Source organism: Talpa europaea (assembly GCF_964194135.1).
Source record: "Talpa europaea genome assembly, chromosome: 5".
Classification (NCBI taxonomy): Eukaryota; Metazoa; Chordata; class Mammalia; order Eulipotyphla; family Talpidae; genus Talpa; species Talpa europaea.
The window spans coordinates 4083926-4110955 of NC_140071.1; the positions used below are offsets into that span (position 1 = coordinate 4083926).

At 44.7% G+C, this 27030-nt stretch overlaps 1 protein-coding gene across 2 annotated transcripts in view; it reads right to left on the reverse strand.

Annotated features, from left to right (window-relative positions):
• CTNND2 (catenin delta 2) overlaps positions 1-27030 on the reverse strand; it is a gene marked incomplete at both ends in the record, with an annotated part of 698753 nt that overhangs the window by 236236 nt on the left and 435487 nt on the right. For both annotated transcript variants that reach the window (XM_084233856.1, XM_084233855.1), the window contains one exon: positions 17670-17922. In XM_084233856.1, the coding sequence (XP_084089982.1) occupies positions 17670-17922 (253 nt within the window). The remainder of the gene's footprint in view (positions 1-17669; positions 17923-27030) is intronic.

Consider the following 27030-nt stretch of genomic DNA (forward strand, 5'->3'; position numbering starts at 1 on the left):
TAGTAGACTATATTCTTCTCTGAAAGGGCTTCCTAGGTTCCCAAAGCATCAAGCCTGCAGCCTTATAGGCAGAAGCTACACATGCACACATTGACCCCAAACTTGCATTTCAGACGCTCGTCACATTGGGAATGGCAGGAAAGCCCAGTGGTTTGTGCTGATCCATGTAGGCCTCTACCTCTGAGCGCTCAATCAGACATTGCTCAATAGCAGTCAACTGGCAGAGTCCACTCCCAGGAGAAACAAATATCAAAGGAAACTGATCTTCAAAGGCAACCTTTTGTGGAACTCTTTTCTGTAGTTTGTGTGAATTCAGGCAACAGGTTTGGGCAGGTAAAGAGTTCTTGGGAATACTAATACACTTAACTTTCACCCATATTTAAAATTGTTTATTTTGTTTTTTTTTCCCACTACTTTGCTTATCTATATATTGGTGCCCTCAGACAAACCAGCAATGAAAACTATGTATGGTTAAAAAAAAAAAAAAACAACAACAAACCTTGTGGGAGAGAAAATATAGACGACTAAACATAAGCAGTTCACCAGTCCAAGAACTGGGAAAGAAAAGTATCTTCAAGAGAAACTAAAAAAAAAAAGGCACATTTTAATCTGCAAAATTTCTGAAGAATGACACCAATTCTTAAGAATTAAAAAAATGTCCCATAGCTTTATGTAATCTTATTTTTTTGAGCTGGGCATATAGAAAATGTCTTCAAAATCGCAGGCTATAAATTATAATTTTCAGGCTGAAGGTTCACACACATTACCCTCTTTTCCCTCCAGTAAGCCGCAGCTCAACAACGCATGCCAGGAATCAGTCTTAGCGTCGCTCTAATACTCGTAACATAAAACTGAGACCGTAATGGACCTGCTGCCACGCTGAGGCTGCCAAATTGTTTCTGATTGTTTGAACGAACAGAAAAATTGACATAAAGTGGATAATACTTTACAAAACAGTGATTTTCTCGACATGTGTGTTGCTACAGTGAAAAGGCATTTGCCTTCTCCTTTCCGTCACTTGGAGAAACGGTAAGGTAAGAGTATCACGTCAGAGCAACCCTACTCTGCACACCACCCTCCGTGCTGGCCACAGTGGATGCCAGCCCACTGCTCTGGCGTCACCTCCCTGTTTGCCCAGGGATGTGGGTAAGGGCACAGGTGCAAAGATTCAAACAGCCATCGGGTAGCGACAAGTAGCTCCGACTCACCACTAACATCACAAGCTTCTTCGTCACATCTGAGCACAAGCCAATGAAGGACGTCCTGCGAGCGCCGCGAGCCGTCCTAAATCATGGCCTTATTGTGATAATGATGCAATAAAATGTGACGTCGGAATTGATGCAAGTTCATAAAAATGGAAAGCAGAACGGTTGAAAAAGAGAGATGGGAATCGTGTGAGGAGACGGACTGCTTGGTTCCAATGAGGTTGAAGAAATACAGACCACGACACCCTCCCCCACATGTACACACCCATCACACACACATCACATGTAAGGGGCAAACACTGGCCAAGAGGGGACCATCGGCCCGGAGTCTGTGAACATGGCAGGCTGGCATATGGCACCGCCCTGTGTCTGCTCCTCAAGCAGAGGCGACTTCCTAAGTCTAGCCCCTTCCCCAGCCCGTGGGCCTTGCTCGCAGACAACAAGGAATCTAAGCCGCCCACCTCCCAGCTCCACACCCTGCGCCCGGCTGGTGTGGGCTCGCGCCTCCCTGGGGACATCCACGTCTCCCTTCCTGGGTAACCTTCGCTCTCCCCAAGGGCCCTGCCTTTCCTTCCCCATGAAACTCCTGGAGGACCGCAGCGGGTCAGGGAAGTGTCACTCGCTGCCTTAGGTGTGGCCAGACTGACTGCGGGGCCCAGAGGAGCCCACACCTGCTGGCGTCAACAGATGGGACTTGGGATGAGCCAGGGAACCCTTTCTTATGTTCACATGCCAGAAACCAAGATAATCCAAGTCCAGTAGGAACGCCCTGCCCGTTTACAAACCATCTTTCCTGCGCTCCGAGGGCACAGCCCCAGTGAGCACGAGCCAGCCCCCTGCGCACAGTAGGATGTTTCCCAAGCACCAGCCTGCATATCATTCTCCAAACGTTACCACTTGAAACTGAGTCGGGAAAGCCCTCAGGCCATGCATCACGGCGAAACGTAGAGAAGAGACGGCCCCATCAATTAATTACAAGGGCCAAAGAGAGGGCACATGGTCGCACTCACATTAGCAACCTGGGGAGTGTGGGGAATATTCTCTCTGCTTCTCTGTTCTCAATAATACGGGAAAAAACTAAATAGCGTCTATCCTCACAGGGCTGGGGGCACACCAGGTTACTGGCAGGGGAGAATTCTGGCTTTCTTGAAAAGATGAAATGCCCCAGACTTCTCAGGCGGAGGGCAGCCTGCCACTTCTGCCACAGAGCGCCACTGACCGTGGAGAGGGAGCAGGATGGGAAAAGCATAGTCGGCCCATTGTTCCAAAGGGACTCCAGACAGCCTCATTCGCTGTGTATTGACTGAAAGAAACCGTTTGTTTTGTGGCTAAAATAGTTTGCTTCTGAAATTTGCTAAGACATGGCTGCTGATTTCTCAGAAACCTCCAGGCCAACTTTAATTTAGTCAGTCTTCCACCTAACACATTATCCATTTTTTTCTTCTTCTAAAAGAGTGAAAACCCTAAATGGAAATCAAAGTCTGAGATGCAGGAACTAACCCTTTTTGCCTGAACTGGTGGTTAGCCAGAGCCACACTCTCCAATCCTTTCCTTACTTCTGAGAAACTGGTTCAAAGATCGAGCCTAATGGAAATCTTCAGAAGTCTTATTTTCCTTTGTCGCCTTCATGAAAGGCTCAGGACTTGACCCAATACTGTTTGGATTATGAAGCAATCTCAGTGCTGGAGAAACGTCCAGGGATTTTTCTCATTAAAATAACCGTACATGGGAGAGCAAAGGACAGGGCCTTGATATTCCATGAAACTACAATCAACACACCCATGCAACGTCCTGCATCGCCTGTAACGTAAAGACCTAACTGCTGATTTTTATTTGGGGACTGAGTTATCATTGCTGGTATGGACTGTGCACAACCGACCGAAACATTTGGATGATTTAAGCAAACAAAGCAGATGCCATTGCTGGACACAGAGCACGGTGTTACTGAAGATGCATCCCTAGCGAGATGGAGCTGGGTTTTAAATAATAAATTTATGTGTGCAAGAACAAATGCTAATTTTTTGCTAGAATGAGATGTGTTTGTAGCAATCATTCCATTTGGGGCTTCCATGGATGAAAATCTTGAAAATCTTTGTTCACAGAAAGGTGCACTGAGGTTCCAGAGGGCAGTGACCTCTGTCAAGGAGGTGAAGAGAAACTGACAGGGACGTGGCAGGAATGGGTGAAGGGTCCATCGCTGGGGTGAAGATGAGAGTCTTAAGACTGATTGTTTGGGGCCTTCAGAGCCCCCTCCCTGGGGGAACCTGCACCTCAGCACAGTCCTGAATTAAGGTGCTACTGCTCCTCTTGCCGACCCCAAAAGCATCACAGTGATGAAGATGGTGTTGCCGCTGCTTCCTACGTGCAACACGCTTCCTCTGTCCTTCCTCCCAGGTGCTAATGAGATGTGCAGCCCCACCCGCCAGATCAGACTGCAAAGACCAGAGATCCAAGTGCCGTGTTAGGTCACTGATACGGCAATACAATGACAAGCACACTTGCGAGGTCTGACCGATGAACATCTCACGGTCTCAGCTTGACTTCTGACTTCTGCAAAGAACTAGATGTGGTGCTTGGGAGACGCTTCTGACAATGGATCAGCAATTAACGTCAACGTGCACAGATGTCATCGTGGGGTGATGTTAAAATGCAGATCCTTATGCCATTAAGTGCACCTCGAACCCACACCCAGGCCCAGAGACACACTTTGGACAGCAAAGCCTAGAGAAGGTGCTAGAAACTTTAAGCTTCAGTCATTCTAGTGTTTGCTATTTTTTATTTAAACATTTTTTTTTAATGTAGAAGAACTGGGGTGTAGGCCAGAGGTTTGGAGGGTGAGAGGGTTCACCAGAGACAGAGCAGGGGGCAGAACAGGCGGATCCACTGAAATACTCTGCTGAGGGGAGCAGCGGGGAGACAAGAGATGTCTGCTGTGCCATGGGGGTAGCTCCCTGGCCGGGGATTGAACTCAGGCCCTAGCACTGATACTGAGACTTAGCCCCTATGATAAGGGGAGGCCCCTGTAATTTTTTAAAGTATAAAGATAAAATATATCTTAATATAAAATTCAAAATGTGGTGGATTGAATGTGGTGATTGATTTTAAAACTGAAGGAATGAGATGGAAAAGACAATGATTCTTATTTTACAGAAATTATCCCCTTTCCATGGGTTCAACAAAGCCCTTGACCTTGATTTTATTAGGCCGATTTATTCCCCTGTTTAATGATTAGGTGTGAACGTAGTAGGACTACTCCTTTCTTTTAGAATCTCACTTTCAACAATCCGTACAAACTTATCCAAATTCAGAGAAGAGAAATGTGCCCTGTTGATGCGCTTGCTCCGTTCCTCTTACTCTGCAAAACTCATCTTCCGAAAAGTCCATCTAGATGAGCAAAATGATGGGCCAGCTAAGGGGTGTCTCTTAGACCTTCCAGAGTGGCCGTCACCCCCCAAGGCTGCACTCTGAGGACACACTGCTCAGAGAACCCACCCGCTCAGGGCCAGTGGGTTCCTACTGACCAAAAGGCATCTCCTCCCGAGGGGCAGCAGAGAGGCAGCCAGTCACGTGAGCCGTGTCCAGCATGTGCAGGATGCCCCTCCTGCCTCCAGATACACCCCTTGCTTCACCTGCCAGGCTGCCCCAACCACCTCCTCTGGCCCGCAGTTCACTGTGTCACCACCTGGAGGCTAGAAACCCACAACCCAGATGTTGGCGGATGTGGGCTCCTGTGCGGCCGCTCTCCTGGCCTGCAGACAGCTGCCTTCTTCCTTGGCCTCACGTGCCCTTTCCTCTTATAAGGACTGAGAGTCACGCAGGAGTGGGCCCCGCCCCGATGGCCTCACTCTACCAACCAGCCCTGCAAGGACTTTTCTCAAAGACAGTTACATTCTGAGGCACTGGGCCTTGGGACTGGAATTCACGAGGGCGGGGGAGCACACAGTTAACCCATCACAGACTGAGCTAACTAGATTCAAGGCACTGTGCAGTGACCATTAGAGAGGTGCCCGGGGGTTGTGCTACGAGACCAGGAGAGAGGAGGTCAGAGGAAACTGGGGGGGCAGGGCCAGGAGACCCCACAACACCAAGCTCTGCACAGGGGGCGCGCAGTCGCGTCCTTCTCGGCACCGGGCTCAGAGTTCCTACCATGGCCCCAAAGCAGCTTTTGTCTCCAGGATCGTGATGTGGCTTTGAATGCGATCGGCCCGCCGAGGCTGCTGAAGCAGCTTCCTGTCTCTTCCTGGAACGTACAACAAGCTCCTATTGACGGCGACAGCCAGAGTGCACTTTCATGCCTTGTGACTCGTGCTCATGTCGCTGGATGAGCTAATGCTGCACGCTGTGTACAAAGCTGCGTGTGGCCGGTAAAGGGCGGGCCTGGTATGTGCAGAAACACTCGCTGGACATGGAGGGGCCCGTAACATGCTGCAAACTTGCTCCATTTGCATTAAAGCAACAGTGTAGGGGGATCAAACAGAAATACCTTTCCTTTCTAACAATCCACAATTAAAATTTCTAGTCATCAAGTGTTCTCAGTTACCTCAAAAGGAGCAGGCCCAGTCTGGATGCGTGCACCGGGCAGGCACGCCCGGGGATGCTGTTCCTACGGTCCTACAATATCAGCACCACCGCCTGCTACTTTCAAGCTGGTCTATAATAAATATAAATCTGCTAATGTTCCAGTCATCTTCAAAACAAAGCACAGCAAATGCATTGCAAGCTTCCCTGCAGAAACACTTGTTTATCTGAAAGAGCCCATGTTTTATATTTTCTTCTTTAATGTCAGAAGCACTTTTACTGCAGTACAGATGTTAATTGCCACTTATCGTAATGAGTTCCTTTCTAATATAAGATGGCCTGGCTTGAAACAGAGCCGACTCCTTCGTCGAGAAGAGATAGGAATAAGGATTCTGTTGGCTCCTGAGTGAAATGGGATGCTTTCTTTTTGGTCAGCTTTCATTGTGTTGGTTGAAAGCTTTCTGATTCGGGGCCTTTGAGGTAGGAGCGACTGCCTTCATCCACAGCGAGGGGAAATTAACTCCACTAGCTGTCATGAACTAGAACTGTGACTTTAAAAGCAAAACGCACAGGAGAAGCACCTGAAGCTACTAAAAGAGAATTATGTGGTAAACTGGAATAACCAGTAACTGAGGACAATTTTTAATAAAAAGGTAGCTGCTAATTCTCATTTTAATTTGATTTATTTTGAAGTTTATATGCTATTTTTTTTGAAGTTTATATGCTGTTAAGTGAAATTTTTCCTAAGTATTTCCTAGTTAATATTTCTACCTCACCTCTCCTACCTGAAGTTTCTAGTATCCAGATGATGCCTGCCAGCCTGCTGCTACTCGGGAAATACTTGTTGAATGAATGAATAAAATTGCAAAAAAATCAACATAAGGCACTCACTCAGTCTCTAATAACACCAAGAACTACTTTTATTCTATAGGATAATATTGTGCCAGTTAATTAGAAAAGCTACTTCACATTCAGGATTTTAATTGAGTTTCATAGTTAATATTTAGGAAATACTTTCTTGTAATATATGATTATTCTTAATAAAGCATAAGAAAATGTGGGCTAGAGATTAAAGAACTTATTTAGGTCACATACTTGGCAAGTGATAAATGGGATGGGGCACTGTGCATGTTCTTAAAAAAGGGACGTCAGATACGCCAGCCAAGGAGCGGGGGCAGTGTTCTGGAAGGAATCAGGCCCAGGACCCACAGATTGTGCCTTCCTTCTTCTTCCTGGGCCCAGCTGCTGGTCCTGTCTCTAGGAAGCCTTGCCTGGACAGCCTCTAGCTGACTCTTTGCCCTTTTCCTTACCTTTCTTTCTATTGTAGTAAAATACACACAACACAAAATTCAGCATCTTAATCGTTTTTAAGTGCATGGTTTAAAGGCCATAAAGGACATTTGTGTGATTTGGCAACAATCACCAACCATCCCAGTCCAGTGTGTTCCCACTGTCCCATTAAATGCTGACTCTCCACTTCTCTCCTCCTGGTTCCTATAACCCTCCCCCACTTTCTGGCTCTATCTGACGACTCTTGGGAGCCCACACAGGAGAATCCGACAGCATCTGTCTTTTTACGACGGACTTATTTCACTTATCGTGATGCCACCAAGGTTCACTCATGCGGTAAAATGTCAACCTTTCTATTCCTTCTTCAGACTGAGTGATAGTCCATCAAATAGACCTTTTGTTTATCTCCTCTACCTATTCACCCATCAGGGAAGTTTGGGTAGTTTTAATCAAGAAAAGGGGAACAGGAACATCACAGAAGATACTGGAAGGAAAGCCTGATAACCTGGGTGAGAACCTGGATGAGATGAGAGTCAGATGAGTGTAACAAATCATGGCACCACCCAATGGTTAAAAGCAGCAGCACCATTTATTACCTCAAGTAAGAGAGGGGGCAGCAGAAGGACTGTCCCTGCTCTGCAGCGTCTGGGACCTAACCTGGAAGATGCCAAGGTGTGCCCGGCACAGGGGCTGCTTCAAAGGAGACTCAGTCACAAGGTGGGCAAGCTGGTCCCGCCCTGTGACGTCCTCTCCAGGGGTGCCTGAGTGCCTCGGGACCCTGGACGGGCTTCTCTCCCTCCACACACCACACAGCCACTCCTGCAGGGCTCTAATCACAGGCCAACTCCGACTCATCGTGGGAGGGGCGCATGAAGGTGTGAACATGAACAGATGTGGTGACTGGGGCTGTCTTGGATGCCGGCTACCACCTCCAGTATTGCTGTTAATTCTAGAGTTCATGCTCATTATGTGGAGATTTCCCAGAAATGAAGTTTTAGGACATTATTTCTGTTTCAAAACACTTGAATATATTGAGAAGTCCTTTCACCATCCATTCCTTCAGTGTATACATTCCAAGCAGTAGAGACACACTCAGGAAATAAGGTAAAAAAGGTTGGGATTTCTGTTTCCCACTCATTGGGACCTTTGTCAGAATCTTAAGTGAATTTTCCAAGACTTGTTTGTTCAGAGAAGTGATTCTGGCCTCATTGTGGCAGCAAAGCCAGTGGTTTCCAGTCTGTCTGCAAACCACCCTTGCTTCTTTCATAAGGGTGCCTTTATTTAATTGCAAAGGCTGTCCTATATCCAAGGCTATTTCATGTCTGCCTTTCCTGAGTCTTAAGAAGTGATTCTTTGGAGATTGAGACTATCTGCAAAGCAAAAGACTGGCCACGGTGCCAGTACACCTTTGAAGTAGAACGAGTGTTTGATTCTAAAAATGTTGGGAGCCCCTGTACTAAGTTTCAAAGTCAAAGGGGACCATGCTGAGGTCTCATGGGGTGAACCTTCAGCAGAGCAGGTGAGGGCGACACGGCCCTCCTTTAGGGGATGCTCTGCAAATTGCCCTGATCTCAAACACAATCCGAGTTTTCCTGATGTGGTAGCTTGTGGCCATGTGGCCATATGACGTATTGAGAAACAGACCATTAAATAAGCGAAGTCTATCCTGAAATGCCCCAGAGAATTCTGAAGGTAGAACAATAAAAAAGTGAGGATACCCAGGTTGCCGGGTAATATCATTTCATTTCAATCCTTTCGTTATTATAGTGACTAGGGAAAAAGTTCAATACCTGGGGCCACTGTGTGTGTGGACTCTGTTTTCCTCCCACATCCTACAGATGCACAGGGGGCTGCAAGGGTGTACAACTCCATGGTCCCAGTGGGAGTGATTGCGTTCGTGTGTGATGGCCCTGTGGGGGAAGGATACCCTGTCCAGGGTTGGTTCTGCCTTGACCCTGAGCTGCCCAGTCAGGCAGTAGCCACATGACCCTGACCTGGACTAAACAGGTTGAAAAATGAATGAATGAGACAATGCTCATTAAATACAAAAAGTGCTTTGGATCTTTAGAAATTTGGTAATGAATCTGTGATCAGAAATAAGCTGTAGGATATTGACTCTCAATTAGCCTGTGGCCAAATTGGTTTTGTTATATGTCATTCTGCTTAGAGACAGTTTCCAGGGGACAACGCACGCTGCTGGTGAGGACGTCCTGTAACTGTGGCGTCTGCCTCGATGAGGTGCATTTTAGTACATCAACATTCTGTGCCCTGAAGGGCCACTGCCCACTGAATTTCCCACTTGGTGTCCTCTCTTCTCCTCCTTTTGTATTCTTCCTCCTATTCCTAACAGAATTCAGTGTGGGTTCTACAACAGGCTTGGGCAGCAACTCAGTCCAGATAGTTGAGTGTGATCTTCAGTAGATGAAAGAATTCGAGTTACCAGACTTGTCAAACCAAAATGCATCATAAGCAACAAAAATTTCAGCTCAAAATATATTTTTTCTCTTACTGTAAAATGCTAATTTTCTCTCTATTGATGTCAGTAGCTCCAAATTAATGAGTGCTATTAGCCGCAAAACATCTCAAGAAGCAATGGAAATTAATTCCCATTAGTTACAAACTGACAGTCAACTACCACCTGCCTTGTGAGACAATAAAAGTTTTGGACGCTCCACTTCTGTCCTCAATTAAATGTTCAAAGTTAGATAGTGAGGAAAAGTGACTTCTGACATCAAGAAAAATATTAAAACTGGTTTGTACATGAAATAACCAAAGGAGATTTCAGATTCTCACTGTAGAGGAAGAAAGAGGAGGGTTTTGAGGATGGCTTAATTGAGCTATGCTAAAAATGAACCAACCTTTCTATAGTTAAAAGCATAAAATGAGGAATCAATCAAGGAAATTCTTTTAATTAAGGAATGATCAAGTGGTTTGCGCAGCACAGGGCACTTAAAACAGAGCAGAATTCGAAGAAGTCAAGCACCGCTCACTGGGGGCTGTAGAACAGACACGGCCCGCCAGAATGGGCTTCTCCATGTTCTCAGAGCTCTGATAATGGATTTACATTTCTGTAAGGCCAACAAGTCTTACGTTTCTTTACTTTTGTCAAGTTCTGGTTTCAATTTTTAGCAGTGCATCAATCTTGATTTAAAGACTGGAAAACATTTTTAAATGGTAAAACAAAAGCAAACCACAGGATTGAGAGCACAAGGGATAAACAACAAAAAAGCAAAATCGATACCGTGTGATTTATTGTGCGTCTTGTTGCATTAATTATTGTGTGCTTATAGCTCTGTAGATCTTATCTTTGGATAAATGTGTGCAGAGCTCATAAACAAACAGATAATATGTGCACAGTCACTTAATACATGTGTATAGACACACAATCTTTGTAGCAAATCCACAGATGATTTTCTTTAATAAAATCAAGTCTAGGGCTGTCCTGGAAAAAGCCCTTGAGGAATGATGAACTTTGTGAACCAAATCTGCCCCTTGAATTCCTCGTTTTTTGTTTTTCCCTGGGAAGGGCCCCCACTCACGACTCCAAGTTTGGGAGGAGAGATGCCACTATTTAATTTTAGTATCTGATCCAATAATGGATCTACAGAACTTTCTGTTGAATCCTTTTGAAGCATGAAACCTTCTTTGGATTCCTTCAAAACCAACCCCTGGAACTCGACAAGGGATATCATGGGGCATGGACAATGGCACACAGCCAGGACACAGAGGCCGTGTATGGAATTGGAGCATCTGAACTTCAGAGCCTCCTCCTGGGTCTGCAGGTCTCTAATTCTCCCTGAGAGTCCAGGGAAAGATGTTCCCTTCGCTTCTGGTTCTTGGCTTGTTTCCAAGGCCATTCTTAATATTTGCGCACTTTGGGTTGTCAAATATTTTGATGGCATTTTCACAGTGAAGGTGAAGAGGAGGGGTCCCTCCTCGCCGCATCTGCAGCTCCCTCTCTTAGGGCTCTTCCTTCTCTCGAGGGATGGGGGCCAGGGATGACGTTGTCTTCAAGTTCCTACTATTGTCTCCATGAGAAGAGCTAAACCTAGGAGGTAATACTCAGGCATCACACACACAAGCCTGCTTATCAGCGAGAAAGCAGAGTGAGCCACGAAGCAGAAAGTAGTATGTACGAATTACTAGCCCAAGCGATGAGAGCATTTTTTTTTTTTAAGATTTATTTATTTTTATACAAGAGCTGGGGCACAGGCCAGATGTGCAGGAGGGTGAGAGGATTCACCAGAGACAGAGTGGGGAACAGAACAGGCAGACTGAGGAAATATACTGCTGAGGGGAGCAGCGGGCGAGACAGGAGAAGTCTGCCGCGCCATGTGGGTAGCTCCCGGCCGGCCGGGACTCGAACCCGCGCTGCAGAGGCTGCGGACAGCTTCACAGCACTGCGCTCAACTCGCTGTGCCACTGGGGAGGCCCGCTGAGAGCATTTTAATATTTCAAAATAATTACCTCATTTTACTTGGGAATTCAACATGCCATCCCTTTAAACAAGTACTTGATTTTGCATTACATGTTATCATCATTGTCCTGAGATTACTGCAGACCCTAAGGGTAAAGATGCCTGACATCTTTGTTCTCACTTCTAGGGATCCACGATACCCAACACTGGATGGAGTCACCAGATTTGTGTCTCCTATAAACCTACTTGGTAAAGATTTCATGAAGATTTAATTCTTGCAGGGAACTGATCAGTGGCTCTGAATGGGCGGGAAGTTACTATCTGTTCCTGGGACAGGGCGTGAAGGTGGCTTTAGAAGGGTTGGTTAAAGGAAAGTTCTAGAAAGCTCATAAAACCACATATAATCAAGGCACTGGAAAATCAGAAGCGACACCAGTTCCATGACCATGGACACCTTTGTTCTGGGCTTTATAATGGAGAAACCCAGGACCACAGTATCCCCCTCCAGGGAGGGCAGGCAGAGGCTCAACGAGTGGTGTTGGGGAGGGATGCTCGCTGACACAGGAGGGGCTGTTCAGCAGTTTTTGCTCCCGTGTTGGCTCTTGCTGTCTGCATTAGGAATTTTGCCCCAGGTTATGTGGGAAAGTCTAAAGCAGAAGCGCGGCATGTCAGAGTGGGGCATGGCTTCTGGCGTCCTCCTGCACCTGCAGCCCAGCCCAGTGGTGGGGCCAGTGGGGGTCAGCCCTGGGCCTGCTAAACTTGAGGACTGAGAAGAAGGGGTTGTTTCTCAAGAGCAAAATCTAGGCCAGAAAAGCACCAAACAGAGGCAGCCGCCGCCGGCCCAAGGAGTCCCTGCCACCATGAGTAACGTTCCTCCTCCGCGAAAACCCACTCCTCACAGACGGGTGTTGTGTATGCCACTGAGACGTGGAGAAAAAGGCCAAGTGGCTGTGGAGTCAGAGACTGGGAAGTTGGAGTCACATGTTAATGAACATCCGGGGCCACCAGGAGCTGGACGAGGCAGGGGAAGCCCCCAGGAGCCTTTGCCCTCAGCCACTGCCTGCAGAACCCAAGTCCCAGGAGAACCTGCGTATCTCAGGCCCCTGCTGCTTCCAGCCTCTTCTGAACTGTTCTCCACTTACAACAGCTTTCACTCCCATTTCATTCCCAAGATTTGTGCCAACTGATTCCTCCCTGGATTTCCCCCAACATGTGCATCTTATTTATCCAACACATTCCAGTCATTTGCAGATAAGCCTCGCTCACTCATGGAATTTTGAAAGCTCCAGAAAGAATGAAGCTGTTCTCATGTTGTCAGCACATCTACAAGAGTCTGTCGTAGAATATTCAAGAAAAGTCACCTAGATGTATGGGGTGACTTCAGGTGGACCCAGAGGGAGGGTCCAGAGGAGGAAGGGCTGCAGGGCCCCATCCTGGGGCCAGCACTGGCCATGCCCTGCTGCAGCCGCGCCAAGGACGCATATGCACGTCTTTCAAACGTCCGCGCGCCCCAGAGCAGCGGTTACTGGATAGCAAAACCAGGACTCAGAAAACATTCCTGCAGTATCAAATAATAGAATCAACTAATAAGAAGTGAATGAAAAGTCCTGCGTTTCAGTTTAAAAGATTAAAAAAATACCAGCTAAGGAGACTTGATTTATGGCTTGGTGGAAGTCATGTGTGAACAGAGCTAACTCTTGATTTGACCAGACAGTTAATATTGGTGTTAATATTCATAACAATTAATATTGGTATCAATATTCACAGTAGTTTAAAACCAGGATTGGGAGTCAGATGGTTTGAGTCAATTTCTAGCTCTTTGAGGCTCACAGTCCCCGTCCATAAAATGGGACACACTAAAAGTCATGTCATGGGGGTCTGGGGTGATCTTAGTGAATAAAAATGCTGGTTTAATGCCGACCATGGAACACAGCAATTATTTTAGATTTCATTTTCCTGATCATCTCCATTATGAATGATTCTCATCTGAGCATCCAGAAAACTTGCCCGTGGTAAACCTCATCTTCCTCCTGCACCAGGAGGGAGTTGACCCCCGAGGGTCCCCTGGAAAGAGTTCCTGAAAGGGTGGCTGAGGAACCTTTGCAGCCAGCAAGGAACGGAGACCTGGCCATGGCGGGCGAGCGAAGCTGCCCTCCACACTGTCCTCTGAGGAAGGGAACGGCAAGTCCTCATGATTTCAAAAGCCAGAAGCATGATCAGGAAATGAACTTTCAAGAGATGCAGCGTTGGTATCTGTACATCAGGGCACAAGGTTTGAATTACTCAAAGAATGAGTCAAATGTTAGGAGGTAATGAGTGGCCCGTGGCTAGAGGCATTCAGGGTCTGCTTCCGACCTGAATAAATGACTTCTGAGCCCCCTCAACTTCAGGGTCCTTAGATTTCAGTATTTTCTTTCCCCCACCTGACAATTCCCAGTTAAGAAAGTGACTGCATTTCATTTGAAGTGAAAAGCAGACTCCCTAGAGATTCACAATCCAGGAGGACTGGGCTGTGAAGAATATTAAAGCTGTTTATTATAAACGCTTCAGCCACAAAAACGCATTTTATAGTCTGTTCTGTTCACTACGCATTCGATTTACAACATGCTGTAAGGGTGGTTTTGTACTGGGCAGGTAACAGGGAACAAATGACATCAGGAGAACATTCTCAACCAAGGTTTACTTAACGCTATTTATGATAAGCAGCATCACTTAATAATATTATAAAACCCAACAATAAAACAACTTCAGTAATAAAATAGCAGGTAACAGGTAGTAGAGAGCAAGAGGCAATTCCTTAAAAGTGCACATTTTTATATTATTGAACAAATATTGTGGGTTGAAACAAAACATCTGCCTGGAGTGCAAGTTTGTACACTTCACTGAGACCACAGTTGCTAATCTGGGCCCGAATTCAGCATTCATGGTGAGTCGTTATATTTATCTCTCTATTACGGTGACTAACAAAAAAAGTGAAGGTTTCATTTCAAGTCAGGTTTACAATGAGGTAGATTCTTCGAGCCTGTTTGCAAAGTTGCTTTTGGGGTCATCTACATTAAGGATTACATCAAGGATTGATGTAATTCACTCCTGAAGAGGAGTGAATCAAACGCTATTACAAGACGCTCTTCAAGCTGTAACCTGCGCGTTAAGTTGAGTCACATCGTGGCCCTAACTTTTCTTCCTTCAAGGGCGAGAACTTCGCGGTTCCTTTCCTATATGAAGGCAAACCAGTTCTGCTTTACTTTTTTTCCCCTAGCTATTTCATCAATCACATTTTCAAAATAAGGATGCTATGACTTATCACACCTGACTTCGCCAAAACCCCTTTCACACATTTGAATTTGAAGAATGATATCTGACCCCTAAGTTTAAAAACACCCAAACGCGACTCTCAATATCAGGTGTAAAACGCCAACAACCCCCTAGCCACCAGCCATGTCAACAATTCATCGGCAATTCCCATTTTATGAAAGATCACCAGCAACTAAAAGACAAGCTTCTTAATAAACATGGCTATTTGGTAAATTTTATATATGGAAATTTTTTTTCTCAATGATTACTGATTTTAAAAAGAAAACTGACTCCACCAGCTCTCTGTACAGTGGTGCTGTGCATCCTGGGTGGGATACAGGAGGGGGTCAGAGAGAAAAGACTGAGGTTTTTCCTGATCCACGGGACTGAGCTAAGCCACCTGGGAAAATCCAGCCCCTAGACGGATCTGCTGACAGCCGCTGGCTTCGTCCTACAAGCTAACAGGGAGAGTCTGGTCTCAAGTCTAACGAAACTGGGGTTATTTTAACTCAGATCTTATTTTCAAATGCACTATCTGAACATTTCTCTGAATAATAGCAGAACTCTTTTCATAGAGAAAGGACATGGTCTGCAATAAGATGAACAAGGTAGATAAGAGAAAGCAAAGAAATGAAAAATAAAACGAAGATCACACACCCAATGAGCAGGATCAGAGATACCAGACCCCCTGAGAAATCTGCTCCCCCCCACCCCCAACTTCCACACTCCTGCACATGGATTTCGGTACCACCATTCACACCAAAAATCACACACAAATGATGTGAGCTTGCTCTTTCCTTTTTGTATTTTATAAGGAAATAAAAATATTCATGTCAATAGATGCCATGGTGTCCTGAAAGTCTGATGGAAGGGTGCATGGCCCGCCCCCATCAGAGCAGTAACCATCAGTAAGTCATTTCAGTGCTCTGAGTCTCTGTTCTTGGCGCAAAATATGAGGTTATTCGTTTCCTCCCTCAAAAGAGAACAACATCAAAGAGGAAATAAAAGTGCTTTGTGAATTGTAATGTGTTATAAACATGCACTTGCAATGGCAAAGCAGCTTCCTGGTGTATTTAATAATAAATAAATCTCTGACAAATTCTCTTAAGAATGGATGTTGGGTTTTAAAGAAGTCTAAAGACTGAAAAAGTTTAAATCATAAGCTGTAATTCCAAAATGATCCATTTTGATCCCTCAAAGTTAATCACAGTAGTTCTAGTGCTATTTAACCTAGGGAGAGTAAAATTTATTATTCCAAGGAAGATGTAAAAACTTGTAAAAGAATCTTTAGAGGCTGGACTGAAACTTTAGACTTGGAATATCTTTCAATGAAGTCTGAACACGGATTTAAATTTTTCTTCATCTTAAGAAAACTCTACAGAAAGGCTTTAGTGTATTTCTCCTCCATGCAGTTAGCATGACCTAGTCTCTTTCCTCTCAAGCCACAACAGTCCAGTCCTGGCTCTAGAAGTGCTTCTATTTCTTTTTTTTGTTTCTCTATCTGAGCCGGTGGCGTGAACCCCCACCCCTGCCCTGGATTTACAGATATTCAAGGCCAACGCTTAACATTCTTGAAATAATACAGGGACCTTTTAATTCCTATAACACTGACTTGCACACAAGTTACACATACGCAAAGGTTGGGGCCATTATTATCTTATTCATCCTCATCTTTTTATGGGCTTTTTTTAGGTTTATAGTGGGTACTCAAGAAATGTATATGATATAACCCATCACTTGAAGTTAGGAGCTATGACAATGCACTGAAAGAAGAAAAAAGCTATAAAACCGACAGTAACAAAATAAAAGGGAGATGGCATTTAATAAAATAAAATGCATTTGATGCACAGTATAAAACCATGAAGTAAAGCTGTAGCCAGAGAAACATAAATTTAGTTTCCCATAAGTCAAATTTCCCTAATATGAATATCTCCATAGGAGAGAACACGTTTATCCTTCATTTAAACATCAATGTTAGCTAAAGCAATGGCAACTCAATTACATGTATTTCTATGTAGCAGATCTTAAGGGTTTACTGTTATTCCATTTCTATATTCTGCCTTTTATATTTGTAGAAATGATTTCTTTTTTACAAAAGAATCTATGCAAATCCCTCAATACAGTACATATGCACTTGCCTCTATCTGGGAAAATTCCTTGAGATGAATTTTAAGTGCACCACCGTCAATTCACATGCCTGCTGTAAAGAAACCCAGAAATCTGACATATCTATCGTCTTTACAGGTGCAGATATATTTATGGGACTATCAGTATAAATCAAATGGCTTTGAATAAAACATCATTTAATTCTATGGGAATTCAATTCCTGCTTCAGAAGTACTGCATTGCCAGCTAAATCCCTTGCCACTGCGGCAAAAGGAAACACATTTTAATAGTAACACTTTCTCTAATACGTTTATGTGCAAGTTTTTATCAATGCCCAAACCGTATCAACCTTATTTTTATTTTCAGACACAGAAAAAGGCAGGTAACACAGATTTGCTAAATTTCCAAGTTTTCATGGAAACTATTAGATGCACCACTTAACGCTGACACCTAGAAATACTCTGTGACAAAGCAAGCTTTCACGAGTCAGTACATTACCCCAAGGCCAAGTGGCCACATCCAGTGTCACCCTCCCCATGAAGTGCCCACTGCATTACGAAACTGTCCTAGATCTTACCGAGCCGCTGCACTCTCAAGACCTACAGGTGTTCTGATCCAAAGATCTTTATTGTCTGCTGTTGACCCACAGAAGGTACTAGAAATCCACGACCCATAAGCAAAGCCTCACAACAGGGGATAAAACCCAAGCAAAGCCGAGCCTTCCCCGCTCAGTGCTGACACAAGTGAATAATGGGGTATCAGCGCTGAGAACACCCCAGAGAGGCCTGGCTGGACATCCTCCCGAGACATGGCAGGAAAAGGAAAAGGTCGGTACCCACCTGGGGTCTTTCTGGATGCTGTCGATGGACGGGGATCTGGCCAGGGTGCCTTCGGGCGGGAGGGCAGGGCCGGACTTGCTGTAGGGGGACTCCACGGAGGGGCAGTACTGCAGCTGTCGGTAGGGGTCGGCGTAGTTGGCGGCGGGGCCGGCGGCGTAGCTGGCCCTCTGGAAGGTGGCCGAGGCGTTCTGGGGGCCGTGCTGGCTGCCTGTGCGCTGCAAGGGGGCGGAGTCGACACCGGGGGAAGATGGGGCTAGGACAGGAAAGTAGGGACAAAGTGAAACACTGAGGACCCGCTCACAGAAAGGGCGCACCGGGTCTAGGTGGGGAAAATTACACACGTGAGAAAAATAAGGGTGCAAAGAGAATAAAAAATAATAGATCATCTCTGAACCGACACCTTCGGCGTTATCCAGGGCATGGACCATTTCGTGCTATTTCAGATACAGCTGTGGGGGGCACATCTGGGGCGTGTGTGTCACTTACCGACACGCAAGAGAAGGTGCTAACCTGCACGAAACTGCTCAGCAAAACTAAAACCCAGAGGAAGTCAATCTAGGGACTTTTTCTTTTTTAAGACAACCAGTCTTAAATGTTCTCATTTCCGCTTGCACATAACATTTTTTATTATTTATTTATTTAAATATTTTATTTTATATAATCCTTCCATCATTTTTCATTTTCGCACAATGTGTGCATTTTCATTTTGGTTATATTCCCCATACAATTGCACCCCCCTTATTTTGACTCTAGTCCTTCTTCTCCCTCACCCCCCCACCCCCAGTGTGTCTCTGGTTTATAGTTGCTTCTTGATTTTTTTCTTTATTATAGTTAGTCTCTTTCCTGGTCCCTTATTTAGGTTTTCTAAATTCCTGCTATGAGTGAGACCATCCAGTATTTTTCTGATAAAGGATTGATCCCAAAAATCTACAAAGAGCTGATGAGACTCAACAAAAACACAGAAAATAATCCAGTCAAAAAATGGGCAGAAGAGCTAAAAAGAACTTCTCCAGAGAGGAAATGCAAATGGCCAACAGGCATAATGGAAAAATGTTCAACATCACTTGTCATCAGGGAAATGCAAATCAAAACTACAATGAGATACCATCTCACACCAGTGAGACTGGCACATATTAATCTAGGGACTATTTTATAAGGAATCACGGACACTTCTTTTGTGTTCAAGTTGTGAAGATTCAGAAAGTTTTCACTTTATTAAGGGTGTAATCCAAATTTGGCAATGCAGTTAATTTTCCCAAATAAAAGAGAATAAGGAAAGTGATGGGGGTGCAGGTGGAGAGGGACAGCTCCTATTTCCAAGCTGGTGTTGAAGCATGAAATGCAGGGCCCTTGAGTTCCTGTAAAAACACTCCTAGATTTGCATGCACCTCTTTTTCAGCTAATGCAGCCACAAATGCATTTGTGAAAGGCAGGCATGGAGGGCAGGGGTGAAGGCTCACCCAATTACAGCACAGAAGGAGGAGCTACTAGGGTTTTTCATGCATATTTGCATTTTTAAAATGCATTTAAATTGTTTCGAGGATTTTTATACCAGTTACTACAATCAGTTTGACCACTTCCAAACTGAATTTCAATTTTTTGTTTCCTTCCTGGATTTCTCTCAGTTTGTTGCATGTGGCTGTTTTGTCTGGTTCCCAACATTTTCTGATGCCTGCGGCTGAGCTGGCTCACACAGGGGATGGGCAGCTCTGGTGTGAGTAGAATGGGGCCAGCCCACTGTTAGCCTGGTCACTGCTGCAAGCACTGAGGGTCAGGACACAGACATAACCCAGCCGCGTGGTGGACACGGCCAATTCCACCACGGGGCCATTGGAGCTGGTGTCCGGCCATAAACCAGACCCTCCACGCCCACCCTAGCTCGTCCTAGTGCATGATGGCAGGACTTGTTTCGTCCTGACTCCCCAGAGGGGACAGACGCCAGGACAAGCAGAGAGACAGCATGTCAAATTGAAGGGAGTTAAGGAAACTGGGTCAAAATGACAAAAAAAGTTGCAAAGTGAACTCGGGGAGCACATTTAACACATAGAACTATTTTTAGTTTTAAGTTCAGGGCTTCCCTTTTCCAATGAGCTTTTAATACTCACGCTCCTGATGCCCCAAAACTAGGAAACCAGGCACCAAGAGGTGAGGAGAATTGGAAACAGTCTCAAGAATCGCTTTCTAAATAAAAGATGAGTATGTTCCCAGAGGAGCCATAGTTTGAAGTGAGGAGTGCTGAGCTGCTAGAGTTTTTTCTTTTCTTTTTTGAGCTGCTAGAGTTTTTAAACTATTGTTAGGGGGAAAAGGATGTCCCAAAGCAAATTCCATATAGGCTTTGTGGACTCCACCCCCACCCCAGGTCAAAGCCAAAGACACTGGGAACTCCAAATCCCATCACCACCCAAGGGAAGGTGGCTGGGACCTGAGGGTGGGGTTAAGCAGCCAGGTGGATACAAAAGGCAGACATGTGGGCTTTGGGGGGCTCTCTCCATTTTGGGCTCTCGGCCAGCTTGCAGCGTCCGGTCAGCTCTGAGAGTGACTTTGGGTTTCCAGGTCGTGGGATCGGGTAGGACGCATTAAAGACTTTATTTCCCTATTTTCTCCCTGAGTTGTACCTTTTCCTTATTTTCTTTTTCTCTTGTAAATAAACCTTTTATTAACCCTTTTGTGTGTGTCTGTAGTAGAGTATTCATAAGTCTCTTTAAAGCGCGCGGGTGAGGACCCACAGCCAGGAACCCGTTTAATATCGGGGCTGCTCTATAACACTATCAGCCACCAAGTTAGACCGATAAACATCACATACACATGAGAATCCGTGTTGTGTTCATGCAATTTCTGGAGGATTTCTATTTTTTCAAAATGATATAAACTTATCTAATAAAAATTATTTTAAAATGTATGACTGTGCTTTCTCTTATAGAGATGGGGGTGTCAAACTGAGGTCAGGCATAACTTGCTTTTTGGAGGACAAATACAGAGAAGTAAAGGAATTTCATTTTCTAGAAGCCCTGTTAACCTAGGAGCAAATCAAGGGGACATTTGCTACACCTGACATTTTTTTCAGAGCAATGTATTTTGTTGTCCAGGAAACTAAATATCTACATTTAAGCTTGCTTAACATGGTTATGGATGTGAGGAAAGGAAGCCTTTTTTATGCAAAATTATTCATTTCCAGCATATTAAATAGTGGTTAGCAGGAAGGAGGGACACAATGAGAGTCATCAGGAAATAATACTGAAACCCAAAGACACATTCTTGTTAAAAAACGAAACCAAATCAAGAAAAACACAGGACAGGTAAAGGCAAAATCCTGACTAGCCATGCTGAAAAAATTCTCCCGGAGGACCATAAATTAAAGGGAGTATAATGAGAGGAAAGACTCCCAACAGCAGACCAAAAAAAAAAAAAAAAAAAAAAAGAAGAAAAAAAGATGAAAAAGGTAAATGAAGATTGGGTGGAAATGTGAAAATAGGGTGTGAAATGCAGCTAATTAAGCAGAAGTAAGAAGGCTACATCTCAGGCAGAGGAGAAGGGAGGGTGGAGGCCCACACATATTTGTGGCTGGCATTCCTATTCCTACTCCACTGGGCGGCCTTTTTTAGGGCTTATAGGGCATACCAGGGAACGCCCAGGGCTGGGCTCTGCAGGGAGAGAACCAGGCCCGCCACAGGGCCCTCCAGGACATTCCTGGCACAGGGGCATGTTACGGGATCTCCCTGGGCTTGGGTTTCCTGAGTGTGGAAGAAGAAAGCAAAAGGGCCCCACGGGATGGTGTTTAGAGGTACAGAGCACATCAAATACCCCACAGGTTGAAAACGTGACACAGACGAGCTGTGTCATCATTACCACTGACAATGCGGAATCACAGGAAGTTAGGGAGCACGAGGACGCCCCCAGTGTTGGGAAATGAGGCCCTGCGGGCAAACACTTTAGAGCTCCCCCAGCTGCTGGATATGTGAGCCTCACATTTTCTCCAGCAACCCTGTAAGACAGTAAACTCGTCATTCATCTCTCTCACTTTTCAAGTGGGAAACTGAGGCACAGAGAGATTTGAGTGTTTTGCCTTAATGTGCTGACAGCTGATGGGGGTTGGGGGGTCACACCCTGCACTCTGCTTCCAGAGCTTCTGCTTGTATAAACCAGGCCAGGCTTCCAAACCCCAAAGGTGTTGGAGCTACGCAGCAGAGTGAGAAAGCTGAGGATGAAAGAGAGCCCCAAAGTGAAAGGAAATGTCTGCTAAAGGCACAGAGAGGAGATGGACTTAGGATAGGAATTAACACCCTGGTACTATATTTAAAATGCATTACAAATTGGCGAGTATGCACTTTATACCATTTCTCATTAACTTGTATTGAGATATGCAGGAAAAAACAGAAAAATTTTTATGCCAAAAATTGCAATTGCTTTTATCTAGACAAATCAAAGAATGACATACCTTTAAACACCTTAGTTTTATTTTAAAGTGTTTTGAGACTTCGTTAAACCTATGATAGGACTATATTAAGAAAAACGAGTTGGGCAATGAAATCTAAGGTGGGTAATTAATTTTTATTTATTTTTTTATTTGTATTTATTTGTATTTAATTTTGGGGTAATTATTTTTAGAAAGATCATATTTTAAAAAATCACAATTATATTTGTGATACTTGACAAATGGCCCTTTAGAAGTATTATCCCTGAATTCATGGTGTAAACTTCTGGTGGGTCACAGTAAGTAAGACGGCTGATGAGAATTTCAAAATATAAAATCAGAATTCATATTGGAACTGGCAGGTTAAAATAAACAAAGGACCTATGCATGCGATGAAAGTAATGTAAAGTAGCCACATATAACAATGGGAGAAAAAACACTGTTCAGGGATGGGCTACATGGTCATCTAGTAGATCTACATGATCTAACAGATCTCAAATTAACCACCAATAATGTCATCATGACATTGTTTTCATGACATAAAAAAATGGCCCCATCAGTGTGGAGAAACACACATGGGTCAGAACACTTTCCTCTAATGCAATTTCCCCTTCATGTCTGCCCCATTGTACATTTATTCGTATATAAGGTTTAGCGCTCAGTTGACCAAATTGTCTGTCTTGTAGGATTACTCTATTCAATTGAACCTTTTCATGGCAAACATTTGAAGTGGAAGGTGCTTTATCAGCTCTGCAAACACTCCTCTCCCCTCACCTGCTCTACAAACAGCCCCTTCTTCCCTCAACAAGCTCTTAGAACTCAATAACCACACTGCTGGTCTCTTTGGGGAGATTTTAAAGCACTTAAAATCTGAAGCAGTTGACTTCATACCTCCCTCAATATCTAAACTGCGCATGAAATCTCCGCTTCTCCATGGAGCTACACAAACCAAGGTCTAGTGTATCATGGAGAAACGGGACCTTTCATGGGTTATATCTGTTTAAAAGTGAAGCGCCAGCTTTTTTAATAACATTAAACATTCCATTTTGCTGATGACAGCAAATTAATTTTGCTGCATTATTTACTGGCAACAGAATAAAAGGAGAAAGGAATAAAATGCAAGAATCTGGGGACATAAAGAAACTTGGGGAGATATAAAGTAGAGCTTGACAACAGAGGGAAAAATAAGATTATTTTATTATTTATCTTTGCTTTCAAATATATATGTATACATATAAAAACTTAAAATGTGTTATATAATACAAAATAAGCATAAAACAAGGCAATTAAGTCATGATCCCTGGAGTAATGGGGTCAGAAAATAAGTTCCACTTGGGCGTCATGAGTCTAAGATGGTCTACACACTTGAAAGAGGGGCTTGGCTCCATTATTTTGGGGATAAGGACACTTTTGCTCACAACCCAGTATCTTCTCACCCAGAACTGACTTGAAAAGTTCTTCCAATTTTCTGTACTTAGAGCAGGGGCTGATCCTGGCTAACTCAATGGAAAAAGAAGCGAAGATAAATGTAACATAATCTTCTAACTTCATGAATTATCACATTTGTGGGGAGAGGCGTTTAACGGAGGATTTAGCAGTGATGGAATCATTATAACTGATGTTGTTTTCATTGTTTTATTGAAAACACCAGCAGACCTACCTACCGTGTTAACCCCCAATGAAAGGTGAGATCAGGTGAGTGAATTTATTGTAGATTTATTGTAGATCCTCAAAAGAGGATCATTTTGCTATTCAGCAATGGCTACAATTTCTACTCTGTTATGGCACTCACAGCATCGTGAGCCACGGTAGATTTACAGAACGTGGTATAAAAATTAAAAATGCACAGGAGTGATGGATAAAGTGGAAATCCAAAGGGCCCACATTTCTTCCTGCATATGGATGATTTTATACATATTTATAGACATATTTAACATGTCCATTTTGAGTCCCCTCTTAAGAGGGTGTGGGAGGGTGGGGGTCGGAGGGTGATGCTGTTGTCTCGTCCTACTTTTCAACATTTCAAACCCATTTTCAGCTTTTAGTGGAGAGGCCTACACGGCCTAGGTCCGAGGAAAGAATAACAACCGTGATGCATTTAGATCTCTCCGTGGACCAGCTGCCCCGTTAGACAACCTCACCCTGTTCACTGCTTGGCGCCCCTGCAGCCGCCGATGAGGCAGGTGCTGCTAGGACTGTCCAAGAGCCTGGCACTTCACACACAAAAAGTTCAGGCACCATTGTGGGCACAACCCGACTTAAACTCGGGCACTGAGACTCCCGAGCCTCTGGTTTTACCCTGTCTCCGCTCTTGGGTGCTAGAAATGACAGCAGACCTATTTACAAGGCCTACCCTCTGAAGAGTGATGCCAAAAACAGAAAAACAACAACAACAACAACCGCTCCCAGTTGCTGTGATACAGGAGTGAGAACAGGTCAGCGCCTGTAATCTGCAATCCTTGCTGTTTTCATATTCCTCAAAACCTGTGCTGCCATTTTTCTTTGGGTTCTTTGCATAAAGCAAAATCTCCTTCAACTGAAGGTGGAAGGGGCCCAGGGGCAGGTTGTTTGGTGGAAATGGGGTGGGGGGGCTGGCTGGGCATGCTAACGTGTCCATGGGGGACTCACTTCTGTTTCCTGAGCTGGGGCGAGAGTTGAGCAAACCCGTGATAGACGAGGCAGGAGAGGCAGGTAGCCCAGTGACCTCGGGGGCACGCGTGGGCGTCCAAGCTGCCTGTCTGTGCCACAAGAGGTGGCAGAAGGCACCCTAGTTTGGAGATGGAGCTGTAAGCAAGGACTTGCTTGCTGGAGAGCAGGATTCACTCTGGGAGAAATCTCTTCCGCTTCTGAGGCAGGAAGTGAGTTCACACCAAGTACATGACGATATGGGTCCTTGCATGGAAGGTGGATATGTCCTTCACGCATCCAACTTCACCTGCAGACCGAGAGGCTCCAGAAGACTCTCGAAGGAAGCGAAAGGGTTCCTAGTCCCATAACTGGCTGCCACCCTGGGAATTGGAACCTGGCAGATTTGGAACGGTAGGTGCTGTGCTCATTTTATTCTGTAAAAATAAGCATTTCTCTGCCAAGTGTGATTTATACCGTCATCTTGCTCCATGCATTTTCCTTTTCATTTGTAACATTTCCAAGAACTACAACAGTCACATAAATTAGCTCTAGAGCTTTTTAATTACTATTTTAACTTACGGAGAAAGTCGGTGAGGCAGAATCTGCTAATCTGTAATTATTGTTCCACCACTGGGCATCATCTGGAAATGTCTTCATTATTCCTAAATTCCTACTTTTGGTGTGTTGTAACAGCTCAGCTGAAATCTAATCCTTCCCTGCTACCCTCTGCGGCATGACTAGCTTTAGTGACGGATCCCTAAGAACCTGCTGTCACATCTTCCAGGGAATCGGGGTGCACCTTCTGGGGTGAAGCCAAGCGTGTAAGTTATCAGTCTTATCAACACTAATCAACACTGTGCCCCCTATTCGCCGTACAACATTCTGGCAATAACCATACTTCTGAATTTTACTAAAGAGCTATTCTGCTAGCAAACTCTGTCTTCCTTCAGCAGTAATTAGACTTTTTATGGAGCCATTTGGCGGTGAGCTGATAGAGGTAAGCCTTGGAAGTTCTTCCAGGCTTTGAGATATTTATGGACGGGCTCATTAAACATTTCCACATGAGTCCTGAAGTGCTCATGACTTCAGACCTTAAGAAGGTAAAGATTTTAAGAGAGATTATAGAAGACCTCACCTGACTTTCCCTAATGGGAAACTCTAATCTTTAGAGTTTGAAGTATAACAGCATTTCATAATACACTGCTAATATTCCACTTTTGTGGACTCAAATGATTTTAATTAAGAAGATTATTACATATTATGGAAGGACAGACCTACAACATTAGGAAGCTAAAGGCCCTAGGTAACAACTCTGTAGCTTTACCAAACACTGGCTGTTCTTGCAGAGAATGAAAATGACTTTCTCCAAATGTGCAAATATTTTCCCCACATGCTTCTTTTCTCTTTATGTTGCCATCCGTGTCAACCTCATAGAGATATTTAGCAGAATCTCTTAGTGCAACAGTCTCACGCTAATTCATTCTTTATTACAAGCTGACAACTCCTCACAGGATGCTGCTGTCGCCACTCTCTGAGACATTTATCCAAGTGGCAGGTCATGTGACTCCCTGCAGCCCACACTGGCCATTTGCACGAGTTAGGAAGATTTGTTTGGGAGGTTGTCAGAGGAAAGTGCTTGTGTTCATTAAGGGACTCCGAAGTTGATAGTCATTGCTATGTTTGAGTTTGAAATAAAAATTCCTGTTATTTAGCTGCTGGTTAATAGACTTTATCCTCAGCAAATCCACGAGGACCCAGACCCTTGCTGGGTGTACAAGCTCTAGCTTGACAAGCTTTATCCCCAGTGAAATCTATGCTTTATCTAAACAGACACCTTAGTTAAAAATGTGTCTCTTTAAATTTTCATCAGGCAGGAAATACAGTCTCAGATCTCGGGGAAATCGTCCTGTACGAGCAGGTGGAAATAGTCACCCATGGTCCAGCCGCAGTCACTGTCCTGCACCTCACACAGTCTCCTTCCCTGCACAAGAGGACACGATATCTCCCTGTCGCTGTCCCCCCACTTTAGGGCTGAGTGTGGGAGAAAGGTCATCCGTCTTGTCCTGCAGGGGCTGAGGGAACTGGAGTTGGGTCTTGTGGTGGCTGCAGAAGACCCTTTCAGACCATGTTCTCCAAGGGCTCAGCTGGGAACACTGATTTCCCACGTGAGAAGTGAACCTGCTTGGTCCGTTTCACCAGCGACCAGCCGGGAGTGGAGGAGCGGCGAGCAGGAGGGTGCGGACGGCCTGATGCTCTAACATCGAGTGGACACAGATGTCAGGCTTCCACCATTGCGGGGAGGTCGCTTTTGGACTTGGGAAG